The sequence below is a fragment of the Myxocyprinus asiaticus genome, chromosome 12 (genome assembly GCF_019703515.2).
Source record: "Myxocyprinus asiaticus isolate MX2 ecotype Aquarium Trade chromosome 12, UBuf_Myxa_2, whole genome shotgun sequence".
NCBI classification, from domain to species: domain Eukaryota; kingdom Metazoa; phylum Chordata; class Actinopteri; order Cypriniformes; family Catostomidae; genus Myxocyprinus; species Myxocyprinus asiaticus.
The window spans coordinates 28686212-28706025 of NC_059355.1; the positions used below are offsets into that span (position 1 = coordinate 28686212).

General features: G+C 38.0%; 1 protein-coding gene across 1 annotated transcript in view; it reads right to left on the reverse strand.

Moving 5' to 3' along the window:
• The window catches only part of LOC127449663 (inactive tyrosine-protein kinase transmembrane receptor ROR1-like), a 187987-nt gene that overhangs the window by 35819 nt on the left and 132354 nt on the right, over window positions 1-19814 (reverse strand). The window contains exons 2-4 of the mRNA XM_051713214.1: window positions 11317-11388; window positions 1476-1763; window positions 808-844 (exon numbers count right to left, since the gene is read on the reverse strand). Of these exons, the coding sequence (XP_051569174.1) occupies window positions 808-844; window positions 1476-1763; window positions 11317-11388 (397 nt within the window). The remainder of the gene's footprint in view (window positions 1-807; window positions 845-1475; window positions 1764-11316; window positions 11389-19814) is intronic.

The window sequence follows — 19814 nt, forward strand, 5'->3', positions numbered from 1 at the left end:
AGCAATTTATTGAAATTGAAAATATTGCCAAAATTATTGAATCAAATCGAACCCAAACAACCACACCCAACAAAAAAACAACTCAACCTAACCACAAACAAACCCCAACAAAACCAACACATAACCATCCCCAAACCTACACCAACCCCAACCAACCCAACCCCTACCAAAACCAAACTAAACAAAACCTAATCAAACCCAACCCAACCCAACCCAGCCCAATCCCAACCAAACCCAACCACACCCAACCAAAACCCAACGAAACCCAACCCAATCAAACCCAACCCATCCAAACCCAACTCAACTCAACCCAACCCAACCCAACCCAACCCAACCCAACCTCAACCTGAACCAAACCCAACCCAACCAAAGCCAACCAAAACCCAACTCAACTCAACCCAACAAAACCAAACCCATCCAAACCAAACCGAATCAAAATTTCATGATGCACTGCATAATTTAGTAACAAATTGTAATCCAATTGTCAGAGCAAATATTTACAACTCTGTCCAAGGGTACCCTTTAATATATGCATGACCTGTGAGACCATGCAAACAAATACAGGTTGGATAAGTTAAGCTAACATTACAGTAAACATGAGTGCCAGTCCAAGTGTAAAACCTTAAAAGACAAGAGCACACATTCATTTCTGTGCAGGTCTATACGATATGTTCAGTCGCACATAAAATGGAAATGCAGACAGCCTAAGCAAAGTTTTTTTTTTTTCTATTTGCTGCAGTGTATGTAATGACTGATAATGGAGAATTTTAGATGGCTGCAGCACAGAGGAAAGAAAAATGGACTCACGGTAAAGGCCTTCCAGGCAAGGGGGTGGGTGCCGGATCTGGAAGAAAGGGAGAGTAGGGATTTTTAACAACATGTTGGGAACATCTCGCCCACAACACATGCAGCCAATATGGCTTCTTGGCACCATGGAGTGGAGTATAACTCTGATTACCTCATTTTACTCAGCCAACACTAAGTTTCTCAGAGTTTTACTATAAAGGGCTGAAAATGTTAAAGCTCTGTACTTATGATGATGCCCTGATGATGTTAAAAAAGGACATTTATGGTTGCAGCAACACTGCACAGAGCATCAGGACATTTACAAGAATCTTTATTCCAACCGGAGGGAGCTCTGCTTTGCAACTAGTCCAGATTTATATGGGGTGTTACTTTTGGGGTATGTAGATATGAATGGTCCCAATGGAAAGAAAAAATCACAAATGAGATCTCAATAGAAAGCAATGAGATTACATAAAGAAATCTCGACTTTTGCTTAAAGGTAACGTGTGTAATTTCTGTACCACTAGCAGCACCAAATGAAATTGCAAAATGAGCAATAAACCTCTGAGCAATAACATTTTCCTATAAAATGATTTAAAATATGCAACCTGGGAAGTTTTTCATCAGTAACCTTGCTTACAAATGATTTTGAAATAATCACAATTACGTTAAATTCCGAAAACACTCACCAAACTTCACAAACAGAATTCCTGTAGTAGATACTGTGCCGTAGGTGTTGATAGCCACACATTGGAAGTAGCCAGTGTCTGTGGTGTCCAGGTTTCGGATTCTCAGACGTGAGCCATACGGAGTGGGCCTGTAAGAGACACGCCTCGGCTCCTGGACCACCGGGGCATCGTTCTTAAGCCAGCGCACAGTGGGTGGTGGGTTCCCTGAAACATGGCAGTGTAACTCAGCTGTCTGACCAAGGGAGGTAGTGATGTTATTCATGGGAGCATCCAGCCTTAGGAAGTGATCTGAGAAGACAAGATCGAAATCAAAACTGAGATGTTTAAAAAGGGGTCTGCGGGCCCCAGGGGGTCCATGGCAGTACTGCAGGGGGTCTGGCAATCATTATTTGACATATAGTTTAAAAATCTTAAACTATTCCAAAGAGATTTTTAACTTTTGTAAAATAAGTATATTTCTACAGTAGTATATTGTTATATTTACATTATATTGCAAATACAGTACTTCAACCAAAACAAAAGAAATTAAAGTTCCATTTTCCCTCCCATTTTAAAATGAAATAAAATAAAAATGTAATGCACATGTACTGTATATGACAGCACATAACTAGTGATTATTTTAATAACTTTGCATTGTAAGCATCAAAAAGTATGTAAAGACATTAATATGGTACTATATACACATTATTATAGGACAGGCTTAAAATGCAACTCAGTTTTATACAATATTCAGTTTTATACATCTCCATCTCTTTCCACCAAGGGGTTCTTGGCCTGAAAAGAGTCTAAGACCTCTGATTAAAACATTTAATGTGACTAACTTACTCAAAATGCCCAAAGGAAACAGTGTTGTTTATGGTAGTATAAACATTTATTTTATACTGCCATTATTTGACATGTAATAAGTCAAAGTTTTTCCAAGAAGCTTTTCTTGGTGTTTGTGTGTCTGTGTAAAATACAAGAAAAATTGTGTGTTTGTGTGTATTTGAACATACACGTACATACTATGTGTTACCAACCACTAAGCTGACGGTAAGGAATTCTTTACATGATATTTATCGGTTGCTACTAGGCGGTAAATCATTAGTTTGTCTCATCGGAGTGGATAGCGCCAGAGGGGACGGCAGAATCTCTTGAAGCTTCTGGAAACTTCCGTCTCCAAAAAATCTGTCTTGCCAGGCCTACGGCTAGCTTTGATAAGGGGCCAGCATCAACATGACAGTCCACAATATTTCACGAGTACTGGGTGGGAAATAAAAAATGCTTGCAGTGAGCTCAGCAAATCTGACCCACTCTGGTCTGAGTAAGGCCATGGATGGAAACTACTGATATCACACTTACAGTCTATGGGAAATTTATACATACAGAATGTTAAAATACTTTGTGGTGACGGACCTAAATAAGAATCAGGGCTATAGTGGCACATTAGTATGTACACTGCCATTCAAAGGTTTGGGGTCACTTGACTGAAATGTTTCTCATGATCTTAAAAACCTTTTGATCTGAAGGCATATGCTTAAATGTTTGAAATTAGTTTTGTAGACAAAAATATAATTGTGCCAACATATTTTTCATTATAAAACTAAAATTTTATTTAAATTTTTTTTTTAAATGGATGACTTTGACCGAATAATAAAGAAAAGCAGCCAATAAATGCCAGGCATAGATGGGAACTCCTTTAATACTGTTTAAAAAGCATCCCAGGGTGATACCTCAAGAAGTTGGTTGAGAAAATGTCAAGAGTACATTTCTGCAAATTCTAAGCAAAGGGTGGCTACTTTGAAGATGTTAAAATATATTTGTTATTTATTTTGGATGTTTTTAGTCACAACATAATTCCCATAATTCCATTTCTGTTATTCCATAGTTTTATGACTTCACTATTATTCTAAAATGTGAAGAACAAATAATAATAAAGAATGAGTAAGTGACCCCAAACTTTTGAACAGAAGTCTAGGTGTGTGTGTTCCATACAGAGTTGTTCCATATAATTGTAACCTCTCTTGGGTTTCATGGGACACTCTGTGGAGTCATGTGATTAGTTTGGCAGACATGCTTCGACAGGCTCTTGATGGCATCATGACAAGCCCTACTGGTGCAGCCAAGGAGCAAAGAGTGAAAGTAAACTATTCCAAAAGTATTCCAAACAAATGCCACTTGGTATCACTACTGTCAAACCTTATGTAATGATGTGCCAAATCTGAATGGACACAAACGCAAATGAGATTTGAGAAGTACAGAGGAGGGGAAGATTATCAGTGAACAACGACAAACGACGAAAGATTTAGGCTTCGAAATACTGAAAATATAGCACACAAATCTTATGGACTACTTCTATGGTGCTTTTTTGTAACATTTGGAGCTACACAGAGTTAGTCCCCATTCACTTTTATTTTAAAAAAATAAATAAAAAATTAAGGCATTCTTCAAAATCTAATCTTTGTTCCACAGACGAAAATAAGGCCACATCCACAACAATGCCATTTTAAGTTTCTTAAAATCATCATTTTCCAAAGTATGTGGTAATGGAGAATGTTTTTGAAACGCTTCATTTTTGATGGAGGAAAATACCATTCTAATGAGGATGAGAGGCGTAATCATAGTGAAATTAATGTGTTTTCAAACGAAAATGTATTGATCTGGATGAGGTCTAAGTCATATGGATTTGGAACAACAGGAGGGTGAGTAAATTATATTAAAATATTGTAATGGTCAACTATTTTAGCTGAACTAACATTTTGAGTGAACTGTTCTGTTTTCCCTGGTCTCTCTCTCCCTCTTCATATTTAGTGGCATCTTCTCAGAAGGAGGTCATGCCCTGGTGCAATGCAATGAATGTGACTTTGAAGAGAAAATTAATAAAAGTATATTGATTGGGAGCCATGAGTGTGGCCCCCCAGGGTTAAGGCAGGGTAAAAAGCGGCAGGGACCACAAATGTGCAGGTACATCCACAATATTGCAGTAGCTGTGGTTGGGGTTGAATTCCTTTGACTACCGTTCACCTTTCAAAAACTCCAACATTGTTTGAACTACAACTGACAGCAGTGTTCAGCAAACTGTATCTAGAGTTACCAGAAATCTGGTTTGTGGATTTCAGTGTGATTTTGTTGACTATGACATTAATTGGAATATGAGGAATGAAACTGAGAACTCTCTTTTGTAATTCTGTTTCAGTCACCATTCACTTTCATTGTATGGAAAAAATTATGCAATGAAAGTGAATGGTGACTAAAACACTGCCTAAGCCTTCTTTTTGTGATCAAAACCCTGATACAAAGCAAGGGGTGTTCATTACATGGTTACTTACCAAACAAGTAAATAAATTGACATTAACTATTGATTTGAGATTAAATTATTATAAGCCCATAAGCCGCTTTTCCACTATCGGGCCAGTGCAAGCCAGGGCCATAAACTGGTCAGCAGGGGCCAATAGCCATGGACCTTGAGCCACGAGAACAAAATCACTCTGCATTCCCACCATCAGGCCAAAAGCCCTGCACCGTTACCCTAAACCCGCCCTTAACATGTCACCCTGGTGCAAACGTCACACACCCTGCCCATTTCACAAGCCAAACAAAATATGTGTGTTATCTAGAATATCATGTTTATATTGTATGTAAACGTTAGCTAACTTGCAAGATAAGTTAGCATTGACAACTCACCATGGTGTTCCAAGTGGTCTCTCCACTAACAGCACACCGTCCATGATCTCAAACCATGGAAAGTTCTTCCTTTGGGCACTGTTTTGTCCATTGTGCATCTTAATATATTTGTATTGTGTCCGCAATTTATTTCGCCAATTCAGGTGCGTGACGTCACACAAAAATATCGGCACCCAGAGAAATGTACAAAGTTACTGATAAACATTCACTTTTATTAAATGATATCGATCAATGAGTCAAAGTTCCTACATTACAAGATATTAAAACTTGTTTACTAAACATTTGCAGACTGCAGAGACAAGTGTACAAAACATGGTAAATTAAACTCTTTTGATGAACGTCCACCTCTAGCACAATTGCTAGCGTAGCAGCATTGTTTATAAGTTGGGTTGCTAGGAGATGTCTCTGGTGACAGTCAAACCCTGTTGAGCCAATGGGAGCGTTGCAGTTTTTGTTGTTTAAATTAAATTTTCCGAGCATATGGCAATGGAATTCCTTTATGGTCAGAGATCGGAGAATTCAAGTAGGAATATCCCACATCCGACGAATGGAATGCAGCATGAGTATCTCGCTAAACTCAGCCTTTGACATTGTCCGCGCCACAATACCCAGCTGGCCTTCTTTGGCCAATGGATAATCGGTGGGCCAAAGGCTACTGGCCCAGAGTAAGCCGCAAGGACAGTGGGAACGCAACTGGCCCTGGCACGCTCTAGCATGCCCTCATTTGGCTCGACAATGGAAACGCAGCTACTGTACAGAGGCCACATAGCACTAGCGCAGCTTAGGAAATCTGTTGCCAGGGAAAACAGTCAATTATACAGTTTAGTGGTCATACAAAAATATTTGGCCTCAGAATTGGTTGTGATAAAAAAAAAAAAAAAAGTATTCCAGAGAGAGCCATGAAATAATCTTAGATACAATGTACTAGACAGTGTCACAAAGGCAAGTCATTGCAAATTCACAGTACACCATATTTTTACCATGCAGTCTATTGGGTCCTGAGTAATTTCTTATGACCAAAATCTCACATTGAAAATAACATGAAACCACAGTGAGATACCAGATGTCTGGGTGCCAAGTGACTAATAAACACACCATCCAACCACAATTTTTACCCTTTCTTGAATCCTACCTCTTGTTCATTCACACCTCCTACTCCCTTATCTCTTCCATCCTTTCTTTCTCTCTCTCATTCCAGACATGTCTTATCTGGGGGAAGCTGGGGAAAGATACCTTCCTTCCCCTGGTGGATCTCTTCTTTAACCCTCCATCTTAATTTTCTATAAACATCAGCTTTCTTAAAACAATATACAAATGTGGTTGTCACAAAAAAATGGAAGGATATAACCACAGGGGGATCAGTTCTGACTCACAATGCATCTGACTGATGAGCCTAATCTTTTGGACATCCTTGTAATGATGTAAGGATGTGGTGACTGGCTACTAACTTGAGCCAGATTGAACCAACTGCACACAGATCCACATGCACATGTAGTTCAGTTGTTTATTTATCAAACTTCGCAGAGGATTTGAAGAACTAATTTGACAATCTAAAGATAGTGATACAAAAGCAATAGCATCTTTTGTTGCCAACAGCACTGTGTGCTGTGCAACTAGATTTTGTGTGGTGTTTGTCAGTGCAAAACTTGCCGCCATGATGCTATGCTGTTGTACATGGTTTGCTAGGGCATTACTAAGGTTGCTAAGGTGAGCGTCTGAGTGTCTTTTAGTGTTCTGCTATGATGTTGCAAGGGAGTTCTGGGTGGTTGCTTACTGGCCCAAATCATAGCATATATATAACATCCTGAAGTCTCTGTGATATTCTGGCCGTAAATATTTCTCGGGTTCTTCCTTTAATGCAAGTCTCTGGGATTTTTTATCACTTATTGGGCAAAAATCCTTCATCTGATTGCTTAGAAATGTAATAGTACACTTCTCCTTAACAGACCAAGTGATTTGACAAACAAAGCAAAGACAAGTGCAAGGAAAAGTTACATGCTGATGTTTAATACTTAGGGAAGGGGTGGGGGGAAAATATTTTCAGCGATGCATCGTGATTCTTTCTCAAACGATTCTGAATCGATTCTCAAAAGAATCAGAATCAATTCTGAGTTCAGTTTAAACAGCAGCAGTGCAGTGGCGTGCACCAAATACAGATATCGAAACAAAGATGCGCGTTAAGCTCATACACTAAAGACAGGCGCACAAACATGACTGATTGCTGACTAGGTATATCAAACACATGACCATTTGTGCCCGAATGAAACTACAATCCCAAAATTCTTTCACAAACCCATGCACATAGCAACGGGAGAGTTTATTTGTGATAACATGCCAACAGACAACATGAAAGATTAGCTTGCTCCCATTATTGCACTAATTTGCACACAACGGGGAAAAACACAGCAGAAAATAACGACGATGCAGTGGGTGAGACGTGGGTAATGTTTTCATTTTTTTCCCGATGCCTTTCTCTACTCTTGCGTGCTTTCCATTTCATTGGCTTTTGCTTATTGCAGGTCAATCACTTGTCAGGACAGTTCCCACACCTGATGATAAGGGTTTGAAATCCATCGTAGTGTTTGCGACGGGGTCATGCAATCTTCTAATCATAGAGAAAACAGATGGAACAGTGCATACGAGATGCTTGATACATTCCTGAAGCAACAACCATGCTGTTTAAACTGCTTTACTATCACCTGTGCAGGTGAGGAGAGAGCTGCACTCTCAAAGAAGCAGATACAGTTGTGCTCAAAAGTTTGCATACCCTGGCAGAAATTGTGACATTGGCATTGATTTTGAAAATATGACTGATCATCCAAAAAAAAATAAATAAAAACTGTCTTTTATATAAGGATAGTGATCATATGAAGCCATTTATCATCACATACTATTTATCCTTTTTAAATCATAATGATAACAGAAATCACCCAAATGGCCCTGATCAAAAGTTTACATACCCTTGAATGTTTGGCCTTGTTACAGACACACAAGGTGACACACACAGGTTTAAATGGCAATTAAAGGTTAATTTCCCACACCTGTGGCTTTTTAAATTGCAATTAGTGCCTGTGAATAAAGTTTGTTAGCTCTCACATGGATGCACTGAGCAGGCTAGATACTGAGCCATGGGGAGCAGAAAAGAACTGCCAAAAGACCTGCGTAACAAGGTAATGGAACTTTATAAAGATGGAAAAGGATATAAAAAGATATCCAAACCTGGAAAATGCCAGTCAGTTCTGTTCAATCACTTATTAAGAAGTGGAAAATTTGGGGATCTCTTAATACCAAGCCAAGGTTAGGTAGACCAAGAAAGATTTCAGCCACAACTGCCAGAAGAATTGTTCGGGATACAAAGAAAAACCCACAGGTAACCTCAGGAGGAATACAGGCTGCTCTGGAAAAAGAGGGTGTGGTTGTTTCAAGGAGCACAATACGTCGATACTTGAACAAAAATGAGCTGCATGGTCGAGTTGCCAGAAAGAAGCCTTTACTGCACCAATTCCACAAAAAAGCCCAGTTACAATATGCCCGACAACACCTTGTCATGCCTCACAGCTTCTGGCACACTGTAATTTGGAATGACGAGACCAAAATAGAGCTTTATGGTCACAACCATAAGCGCTATGTTTGGAGAGGGGTCAACAAGGCCTATAGTGAAAAGAATACCATCCCCACTGTGAAGCATGGTGGTGGCTCACTGATGTTTTGGGGGTGTGTGAGCTCTAAAGGCATGAGGAATCTTGTGAAAATTGATGGCAAGATGAATGCAGCATGTTATCAGAAAATACTGGCAGACAATTTGCATTCTTCTGCAAGAAAGCTGCGCATGGGACGCACTTGGACTTTCCAGCACGACAATGACCCTAAGAACAAGGCCAAGTTGACCCTCCAGTGGTTACAGCAGAAAAAGGTGAAGGTTCTGGAGTGGCCATCACAGTCTCCTGACCTTAATATCATCGAGCCACTCTGGGGAGATCTCAAACGTGCGGTTCATGCAAGACGACCAAAGACTTTACATGACCTGGAGGCATTTTGCCAAGACGAATGGGCAGCTATACCACCTGCATGAATTTGGGGCCTCATAGACAACTATTACAAAAGACTGCATGATGTCATTGATGCTAAAGGGGGCAATACCCAGTATTAAGAACTGAGGGTATGCAGACTATTGAACAGGGGTCATTTAATTTTTTCTTTGTTGCCATGTTTTGTTTTATGATTGTGCAATTCTGTTATAACCTACAGTTGAATATGAATCCCATAAGAAATAAAAGAAATGTGTTTTGCCTGCTCACTCATGTTTTCTTTAAAAATGGTACATATATTACCAATTCACCAAGGGTATGCAAACTTTTGAGCACAATTGTATATCTCTCATCCTGGACCAGCAACTTCCAGTTGTGGTTATAGTTAATAATTAAAATAAATAGGCATGGTATAGATACATATTAAATAATAATTAAATGCTATTAATTGATTTACAATGCTTTAAACAAACAAACAAAAAATTATAATCAGTTGAAGTAATAGTATTCAGTGTGTTTTGATGGAGAACCAATATTTTTTTTCTTGTGGTTTTAAGAGATTTTTTATAAGGTTCTAAAGAAAGAAACTATAAAATTGTGATACTCTTCAAAACTATAAAACCATTTTTTAATCTTGTCGATCTTCCATGTTTTGTTCACAGCTCATAATGAATGTAAAAGGCCAGTTTATGTAATGTGACTCGTTCTAATTTTTTGAAAACAGCTGTTAAATAAAAAGCTGAAAGGGAAAAAATAGAGAGTAAAACATATTTAAAAAAAATAAATAAATAAAAATATTGGAGGACAAGATGCATCGTGATGCATTGTGATGCATCAAGAATCGTTTTGTAATCGAATTGTTACCCTTTGAATCGTAATCAAATCGAATCGTGAGGCCAGAGAAGATTCACATCTCTAACTTAGGGTTAGGGGTTTGTTCAAATCCCTTAACCTAAGTATAAGCAATAGTAATAGTGATGCTTGCCTTAGCAATGGTGACAGGACAAGAATAGGATACATAATGTATCTAGCAGATAGAAATTATTGTGAAGCCTTTTGTTTCCTTAAATCTTTTCTTCGTTGACAGTTGTATTCAAACTCCAAGCAACAAATCAGATTGAGATCAGAATATACATCCCAAAACAATTAGGATAATGTATAGAGAACTGACTTAATGACCACAATTCTTTTGTTAGTTTAATCACTACTAAGTTTGGTTCAGGACAGGAAAAACACATTAGTGATATGACAAATAAAAGAATGATAGAAAAAGAAACATGCAAGAATAAAGAATGGAGCACAGAGCCAGAATGGAGCTGCGTGATGATATGATGTGCTTGTGTGTGTTTATAAGAGAAAGAAAGAGAAAGAACATTGAAGACTACATAAAAAAGTCAACTAGAGGGAAAGGTGGTCATGGTCGAATTGATGCCAAAATATTTGATGGGAAATGGCGCTTGTCAGTAATTTGGTAAAATGGGGTTCATTTTCGGGTACATTAACTTTTGGAGGCTACATGTTGATTTCCTGTGTGATCGTGTTGAAACAGGAAGTTCAAAAAGGGATCATCCCTTAAAAAAAAAGCCGTAGTTACATCACAGCCATGAATCATGACTTGCTATTTGCTATTTGCTATTTGGTTGCAGGCAGATGTTAAATTAAATTGAATTGAATCAGAACATTTTCATATAGAGAGCATTTGATTGGACGAAATGATAATCTAAATTTCACAGGTGTCTTTAATGTAGTTATTGTACAATGGCACTATGAATTGCTTAGTGATCCTTTAGAAAATACTTTTTTGTGTTAACTCTCCTCACTTTAGTTTAAACTTGCATCTGAAATGATAGCACAGACACAACAGATCTAGATTTCCAATGCTTATTGAAACCAACAAAAATGGGCACAGTGTCCCAGACAGTGTTGCTCTCGCTGTAGAATCAAGATGACATAAGACACATAACCAGCCCCTTTTCAAACTGTTGCCATCTTGCAGCTCACATGTTGCTGCTAGTAATCATGTCTGCTTTGGCAATCAAAGCTAACATTCATCTCCAGACAAAACATCCAGCAATCACTGCCTATCTGTCACATTACTGTAGACCTAATAGTGTCCCTCAGTTGTAGAACAGATTTGGGCTCAAACTCACCTCTTTCAGCTCTGCTGGACATGTTCCAACTGGAGGCGGCCACCACGTTCGGGTCTGGAGGAATCTCGGCCCCTGCAGACAGAAAACCAAGAGAAAATTAACTTTTAAATGGACAATTAAACCCTTACAAAAAGTACTGTAGAGAAACCATGGTGCAGAGATGATATCAGATGGTTATGCCAAGCTACTTTGATATACCATGATACTGAACGATCACTCATTAACCATGGTATTTACATGGTACTCCAAAAAAAGTCCAAATAATTAATTCATGGTATTTTTTAGTAAATTAATGGAATAGGTCCAGTGTCTATCTCATAATGTATTACCTATTATAAAAAGATTATACATTTATAATGTTGTTAAAACAAGTAGCAAATTCAACATGGGGCAACCGTGTATATATTTTCACATAATGAATTAAAAATAAATAGGCACTGTAAATGGTGAACATGTGCTGTGAACAAAAGCTTGCCGAGAACTATTTTTAATAGCTTATCTGACCCTTAAAAATACTGTGTAACCCAATTTAAGGTTGTTTCAGTCATATTACATGTCTTTGACTGGAATATAACTTGGATTGTAATAATTTAAACATTTAAATAATTTAGATTTTACCACATAAAATACATTTTTGGTTAACATTTTGTACAGTGTGGATAGTGGTAGATGCTGATTGTAAACATTGGGACTAATTTAAATCTGGTTTTAGTTCAGTATTCTGGCTTCAGTTCAGTATTCTGGCTTCAGTTCACTTTTGTGAGAGATATGACAAAATATGCCATCAGAATTTGAAACTGAACAGGCAGTCATGTCATTATTAGCGCTTGGTGTGTTTGAGAGTGTGCAGGTAAACAGACTGTTTACTGTACAAAGAGCATTTTATTACAGAACAGAAACACAATATGGGCAAGTGTTGACAAGTCCACAGTTGGTGATGCTCACTTCACAATGGCCCCTTGTGTGTCAGATCAAGGAAATTTTCATCTGTTTACTACCGAACACAATAAACAATGGGATTAGAACAGTACAGGAGTCAGAATAAAGGTGCATGCTCCATACGTGTGCGTGTCTGACCATAGACAGTAGACCATTTCAAGGACTGTTCGTAAGTCAACAATATCTGCAGTTCTGCACTGCCAAGTTCTCAGAGTAGCTGAAGTAGTATAAAAGCTAGCGCAGAAGAAAGAGAAACACAAGGAAAGTTTTTCATAATGAAAAAACCTTACCTTGTCTGTAAATCACACACTTACAGCGTTTACAGCTCCATTGATTATAATAAGAGCAATCCAATAATCCCGACCTTGCCGCTGAGGAAATAATTTTGAGCAATTTTATAGTCTCTCTCACGTAGATTCTCAGTATCAACAACACGTCTGGATAAGTCACTTGAGGCAAATGTTTGATGTCCTTTGAGAAAATGTGTTGAATGACATCTTTATTTTCAGTTTTTACACATATCTCATTTGTTCTCTTTAGCTAGGCTCTAAAAGTATGCACTAGTCATGTTATTTTTACAGTTCTGGGTTATAAAAATACTGCTACCGGAAATGCTTCGGGGCAAGACATACATAGTAGCATTCTTATTCCTTTGTTTTTGTTTACGCACCTGTAATGGTCTCTACCAGGAGAAGACAGGCCAATAGTTAAAAAATTAATGGGCGGCTGTAAGAAAAAAAGTCCCACCTTTCAATCAAGAGTCAGTAGGCTAACTGGTAAAGGCTAGGTCACATTGGCCCTTGAAGGACCGCCTCATACAGAGGTCACTACCAAACTAAGCAACTTTCTACTGGTCAAAAATGAAAATTCATGAGTCAAAGTTTAAGTTCAAAAGGGAAATTTCTTTGCCACCAGAAGGCAAAATTTTGGAAGAATTCTCATAGAGATGACTATATTTCACCTGCTACATTATAATGTGAAAGAGTGAATGTGACTGAGCCATTAAAACGTGAATGTGCTTTAGCTGGACCAGCCTTTAAAATAATATATATTTTTTTAGTTTGAGTTAAAATAGCTATATTTATAATATCACTTTAGTTCGATTTTATTGCTGATTTAACATGTTATTGAAACTAAAGCTTGGAAAACAGTTTTGGAGATTTAACCCTTTACCCCATCCAAGTACTGTAGGAGCTGTTCTTGCATGACTAGAAAATAGCCAACATGATCATGAGAAGTGGGCATGTTGTTTCCGAGAGTTCCGGAACCCTAGGATCAGCCACATTATGCTGACTCACTGACAAGTGGCATTTCCTATCAGACATTTTTGCATCAGCTCCAGTGTTTCCCTTCCCTTGAGGTGCGACTGTAAGCATGTTGGATCAGCAGCTTGGAAGACCTGGGTTTGGATCCCGTGTTGAAACCAGGAAGTAATTGCGCTTGCAAATGCGCGATTCAGAGGTTGCATTTCCCCCTCTAACATATGTTAAGGTTAAGGGTTGAGGTTAGGGGTACTGTTTATAAAACATGCATTTCTCTTCACTGTATTACAGCCTGTACAGCTGAAAACAACTCGCTTCACAACTTGTTTTTGGCACCCCTTTGTGGACATTACACCCAGAAAATGGAGCTCATATGTGCCCATTCGCCCAACAACACTTACTGCTTTGGTTACTGGGGCAGTGTTTCACATTTTGGTAAGCACAGACCGATTTTAGCAAAATAAAACTCAACCTACTGTTTCACAGTGAGATCAGTCTGAAATAGCCACCCTGGGGCATTCCCAAGATATCTTTCAAGTATACTGACTTGGTTTAAAAAGGTCTTTGGTCTTACTGACAGCATAAGCACACACACATTCTAAATCAGTGTGCATACGCTCAACTTTATGACCTTGAATGCAAAGAGTACAGTCAACAACTACTACCAAAGCAATATTGTGTGCCTGTGCATGTGTGCATGCGTGCATCCCTATGTAAAGTCAATAACTGGTAATGGATCACACAGAATCCCTGCTGACTGGGCTCACAGTAGAGGATAAATGTACAGCGTGCTGACAGCCTCAGAGCTCTTCTGGAACCACATCTCACATACTTCCATGAGTGCCAGAAACAGAAAGGTATACTTCCATTCAAGAATAAGCATTCACAAATATTGCATTAAGGAATAGTTCAACAGAATATGAAAATTCTGTCATTATTTACTTAACCTCATGTTGTTCCAAATCGGAGTCTTTTTCATCCGTGGAACACTAAAAGGTGAGCTTTTGAAGAACTTAATTGAATAATGACTTAAATTTCAGTCTGTTACTCATACAAAGATATTGAATGGCTTCAGAAGACTTGTTTTACAGCACACTAGACATATGGACCATTTTTATGATACTTTAATGGTGCTTTTTTGTCATTTTGAAGCTTGACATACACAGTGCTTATTCACTTTCATAATATGGAAAAGAGTGGCCAAGATATTCACCTTTTGTGTTCTGCTGAAAAAAGAAAGTAATGCTGGATTGGACCAACATGAGGGAACCAAATCTGGAAAGCTCACAGCTCGAGAGAGAATGGAAAAGTGGATAAAGAGATACGAAGGTGTCACAGTAGTGCAAACACCAAGGTGTGATTATGTTAATTAGGTGTTAATTTAATGTTAAAATGCCTGATGTTAGGACACATGCCACTGTAATGAGCTGCTGATTTACACAAACACACACACACACACACACACACACACACACACACACACAATCATATGCTATCATTGCTGAGGTAAGGAAAAGCAGCTGCAGAGGCAGGTGTTTTAATGCCCCTCCACGACGACATGGTCTACAAATCCAAATTACACTCATTAGTAATGTGCCTTTGACAGGTCACTTCTTCTGCTCATTACATTCTGATCATGACTCAAATGCTATGACCTGCCACTTTTCTCTGTTGGAGAAAATGTACCCTAAATTTAGATAATCTAAATCTATTTTCCAAGTGTCTGATTTCTGTAACACTTCATGATAAAATCTTTATATAACATATATCACAATTGCATTTACGGAAGCAAATACCAGTGCTTGAAAGGCAGCAATAAAATATATACAGTACAAGGTATAGGCCTTAGTTCTGCATAAATGACATGCTGTATCAGAGCTGCTTTGTTGTTCTCATGACACTCATGGCACTCGGTGTCTTGATTTCTCTCATTTAAAAAAAAAAACTTAGCAGTGTAAAGGCATGCAACAATGATAAGGCCAATTATGATTCAGTTAGCAAATATTACGATTACATGGTACCATCACTGTAGGTTACATTTTGAATGCTGAACATTTTATCAATGTCTATTAATTTAATTTCTTAAAAAGTATAAAGTTGATAAACACCAAAAATAGAAAGCATACCTAAGGCTGAAAGTATCTACAAAACTGTCTGCCTTGTAAGCACTGTAATAAAGACATTGCATGTCTATTAAAATGAGGAAAAGGGCAGAATCAACCACCACAGTACTTTGAGTGTATTTCAACCCTGAAAGACAGTGATGTGCCTCAGATAAGATTTACAGATCTGTCAGATGGTTTATAATGCATTTCAACTGGTATGACGTTGATAAGATTCCTTTGCAATGGTTGTCCAGGCTTATTCTTTATCTGCCTCTCTCTAGCTTTCTTTCTCCTTTGGTCTCTTTATATTTTCCTTTAGTTCACAAACCTTTAGGTGGTCAATTGTCAGAATACCAACCACTATAAACAGGTTAGCACTTCAAAGAGAATGAAAGAGAGAGAGAGAGAGAGAGAGAGGGAGGGAGGGAGGGAGGGAGGGAGGGAGCATGCACAGGCCATATATTTGGACAGGCCAGCTGAATATATCAAGATGAAAAGCATTTCTACTCCAGTTAGTCCACATCTGCAAGCTAACCCATCATTAGCTAATTATGAAATATTAGGCAAAATACAGGGTAATTTTGAGATTACCAGTCTGACGTTGCCAAAAAACAAAGACGTGTTTAATTGGGAACATTCATTAAAGCTGGTCTTATAAGAAAGAAATACATCTGAAAATCAAGAGAGAGGGCACAAGAAAAGCCTCTGGAGCAGTATTGGCTCCTGAAACAACAGCTTGATTATAAAGTTCTTTAAAGATCTTATGAGAATTTACAGGCCAGGTAACAGGTCACACTTATAAACAACAAAATAATAATTCTGAATCAGATCCAGTTTCTACCACATAAAAAGTTTTGTCCAAAGAAAATGATGATGCTATTTTGTTGCACTGAGCGAATAAACATTTAGAACACATACTGTCCATATCTGTGCAATAGGCATGTACACTATTTCATGCTTCTGGAAGCAGTTACATGTTTGAGTCCTGTTTGGGTGTAAGGTGCTTTCTCCTCCATAATCGATAATCAAGATTCTGAACAAAACTAACAAAATCTATAATTAAGACATCTAGCATAGCTCAGATTAAACACAATTTTACAAAGATAAGACAATTCTAACTCTTTACTTCAGCAATATAACTTAAAGCTGAAGTTTGTCATTTTTTTCACTGTTAAAATACTTTCTCCAAACCCAACTTGGCTCGACCACTGGTCTGAGTTTGGGGTGGGACTATTTTGTTTCTGTCCAATCAATGAAAAACAAGGGGAGCTTTCTGGAACCTGTTTGAAAACACTGATTATTGCAATTCCATTTGGTGACACTCGTGGAACTAAAATTAAACACTAAAGCTCTGAATAAAACACTCATGATAAAAAATAATATATATAAAAAAATATTCTCAATTAAAGTCAATTATTCTGTGGTTTTCTATTTCAATAAAACATCATACACACTTAAGAGCGACACATTCAGTCAACACTGTGGTGTTTATAATGTGCATGATTTCAACTGCAAATCTCCGTTCCAAGACTTTTATACACTCCGTTTGGTTAACATTAGGATGACATCACCAAAATTGTCTGCAAGAATGCTCACGAGGGGAGATTTATTGATATTTTGCATGTACCTAAAAAAACCACACAGACTTTTAAATAACATCACATCTCAGGTTTAATGGAAGAGGACTAAAAATTCAGTGAGAAATCTGACCTCGGACAGACGCCAGGGATCTGGAAAGATTACTTTTTACAATGAAAGTATACAACCATGCAATCAAATATGATTGTATGATTTGTTTTCTAGTACTGAAATTATGGCTTTTTATGCGGTTCCTGTTATTGGTGCAAGTCATGTTATACTATAATCATGCATAATTTTTTTCTGCCATTACATGTTTGAAGAATGCAATAAATTGTGCTGTATCCAAAAATGCTCTATCCCATAAAAGCATCACATAGCATAGCATAGCAAATGTTCACCAAAATCACATCATTAATATTAAGATCTATACATTCCAGATTTCTCTCCTAAAGTTTTTGCTCTGCCTTTGTTATAAGCTGCTTACGTTTACATAAGGTAGAGCGAACTTTGGTAAAGTGGGACACTTACTGATAGCTTGTCATAGGTTTAACTTTACATTGGTTGTATTAAAATATGATGTCAAATGGCTTAGCCCCTCATAAAATATCATTACAATCTCTACTACACTACACAGAGGAAAAAAGTCCCACTTTGCCAATTGTCCCACTTCACCTGTTTTCACCCTATATGATCTTGGCATATGCTTTTTAAAGGTACTTTTGACGTAAAGTTCTTAAATGAACAAGAGTCTCTAATTCAAAGAAATAATTGCTCAGTGATTACTCTGTCACTATGTAATTGTAAGGACCTCTTCAAGCAAATATGGTGGTTAAATAAAATGAACAGCTGGCGGTGACTTTAAAGAGAGTTGCCTGATGTTCCTGGGTTCGAACCCTGCCTGTCTTCCTTAATGAATTATTATTGTAATTACGCTGGGCACTTGGATGTGAATGGAAAATGTGAAACTGGCTGGGCCAGAGATAATAAAGCCGTTTATTGAGGGGGAGAAAGAGAGAGAGAAAGTGAGGGAAAAGTCCAGGCTGATGATTCCGATCATAAACTCTTGTGTTTGGAGGTGGGCGTTGAGCCCAGACCAAATGCTGAGGTTATTTGTCTTGGCTAGTTGTTTCCTTCACTGTCACAACCCTGGAGAAAAACAACCACTTTATAGTGCTGGTCAAAAGCATCAGTATCAAGAAGACCTCAGGCAAGAGAGTAAATCTGAGCTAGAGAGAGACTGAGGTTGAGAAGATCCATGGTAGAGAAACATGGTTCTTTCACCTTCTCAGGTGTCACCTTCCCTGATCTAGTCTCTATAAAAGGAGCAAGGAGAAGCCAGGAGGAAGGGAATAACTCCACCTGAGTGCACTACAGGGAACAGGAACCAAGCCGCCCCTAAATCCTCCACCACCTACCCTACCGTCCTGTCTCAGGAAACTGAGATGTAACGTGATAACCCTGTTCGGGCTCCAGGGACCCAGATGGCCTGCTATAGACCAGGCGTAGACAGGCTGGAGACTGGGCAATGAACCAGGGTGTGCACTGGCCATGGAGGGTGTAATACAAGGATCTTTCCCATTAGCACAACAAACACCAGAGCAAAACAAAGGCTCTGATGCATCTGAAAGGTAGTCCTCTCCTCCAGTTAGCCCTCCTTAGCAAGACGACAGCCAGGCCCACCGCTGGGCTGCCCTCCTGGGAGCTAAAGGGAAGGAGCTAGCATTAGCCCCAGGGTGAAAGTACTTAGCTTTAAATAATGGACAACAGAACTTCTTTAAACCTAACACTGTAAATTCTTAACAGCATTTTCATAAAATAGCCCTCTTCTAAGGCTTTCTGATGTGAGTTACAGTAATTATCATACGGTCAAGTTTATGCTATAGCATGAGAAAAAAGATTGTTAAATGAGATCTGTTACAGATTTTAATTGAAATGATCACAAAGAAAAATGTATTAAATAAGATGTTTGTTAATGTAGTGGCTTGTTGTCTTGATACATGCATAATCATTCCATTCAATCACTGAAATCTGATCTTGGAAAAACCATGGGGATTCATTTAATTTTTTCCAGATTTTCCCCACCAAAAACTGCGGAAAAAAAGAAACTATGATAAAATTGATGTGCATTTCAAATAATTTTCTAAACAGCAACAATATATACCAGGGCTCAACAGTAAGGATGGCCCAGGGCCAAAGTGCGAGAGTTTTTGTTTATACGGTTAAAATATACACAAATCAGTATTGTTTCACATTATATTTTCCAGCAAAAATGTGTTTATGAAATTATAGCAGTCGTGGAGTTACATTACATTTTGTAAATTACTCTTAACATTTAATGAAAAACGTGCATTGTTGATTTATACAGATTGTCCGAGATGATAAATTTTTTTGAAATCTTTTAAAAATCTATTTTATAACACGTCAAGTTTGTAGAAATGTAATATTTGTGGCCATGCTGGTTTCATGCATTTTTAAAAAACAGGATTTTTTACCAAAAATTGATTTAATGACTTTAAAAATTTTAACTGGTGTAATTATCAAGTAATTAAAAGGTATTAAAATACTCTCTTTGCTGGCTACCACCCCTGGAGTTCACTAGTTCGCTAGTTCG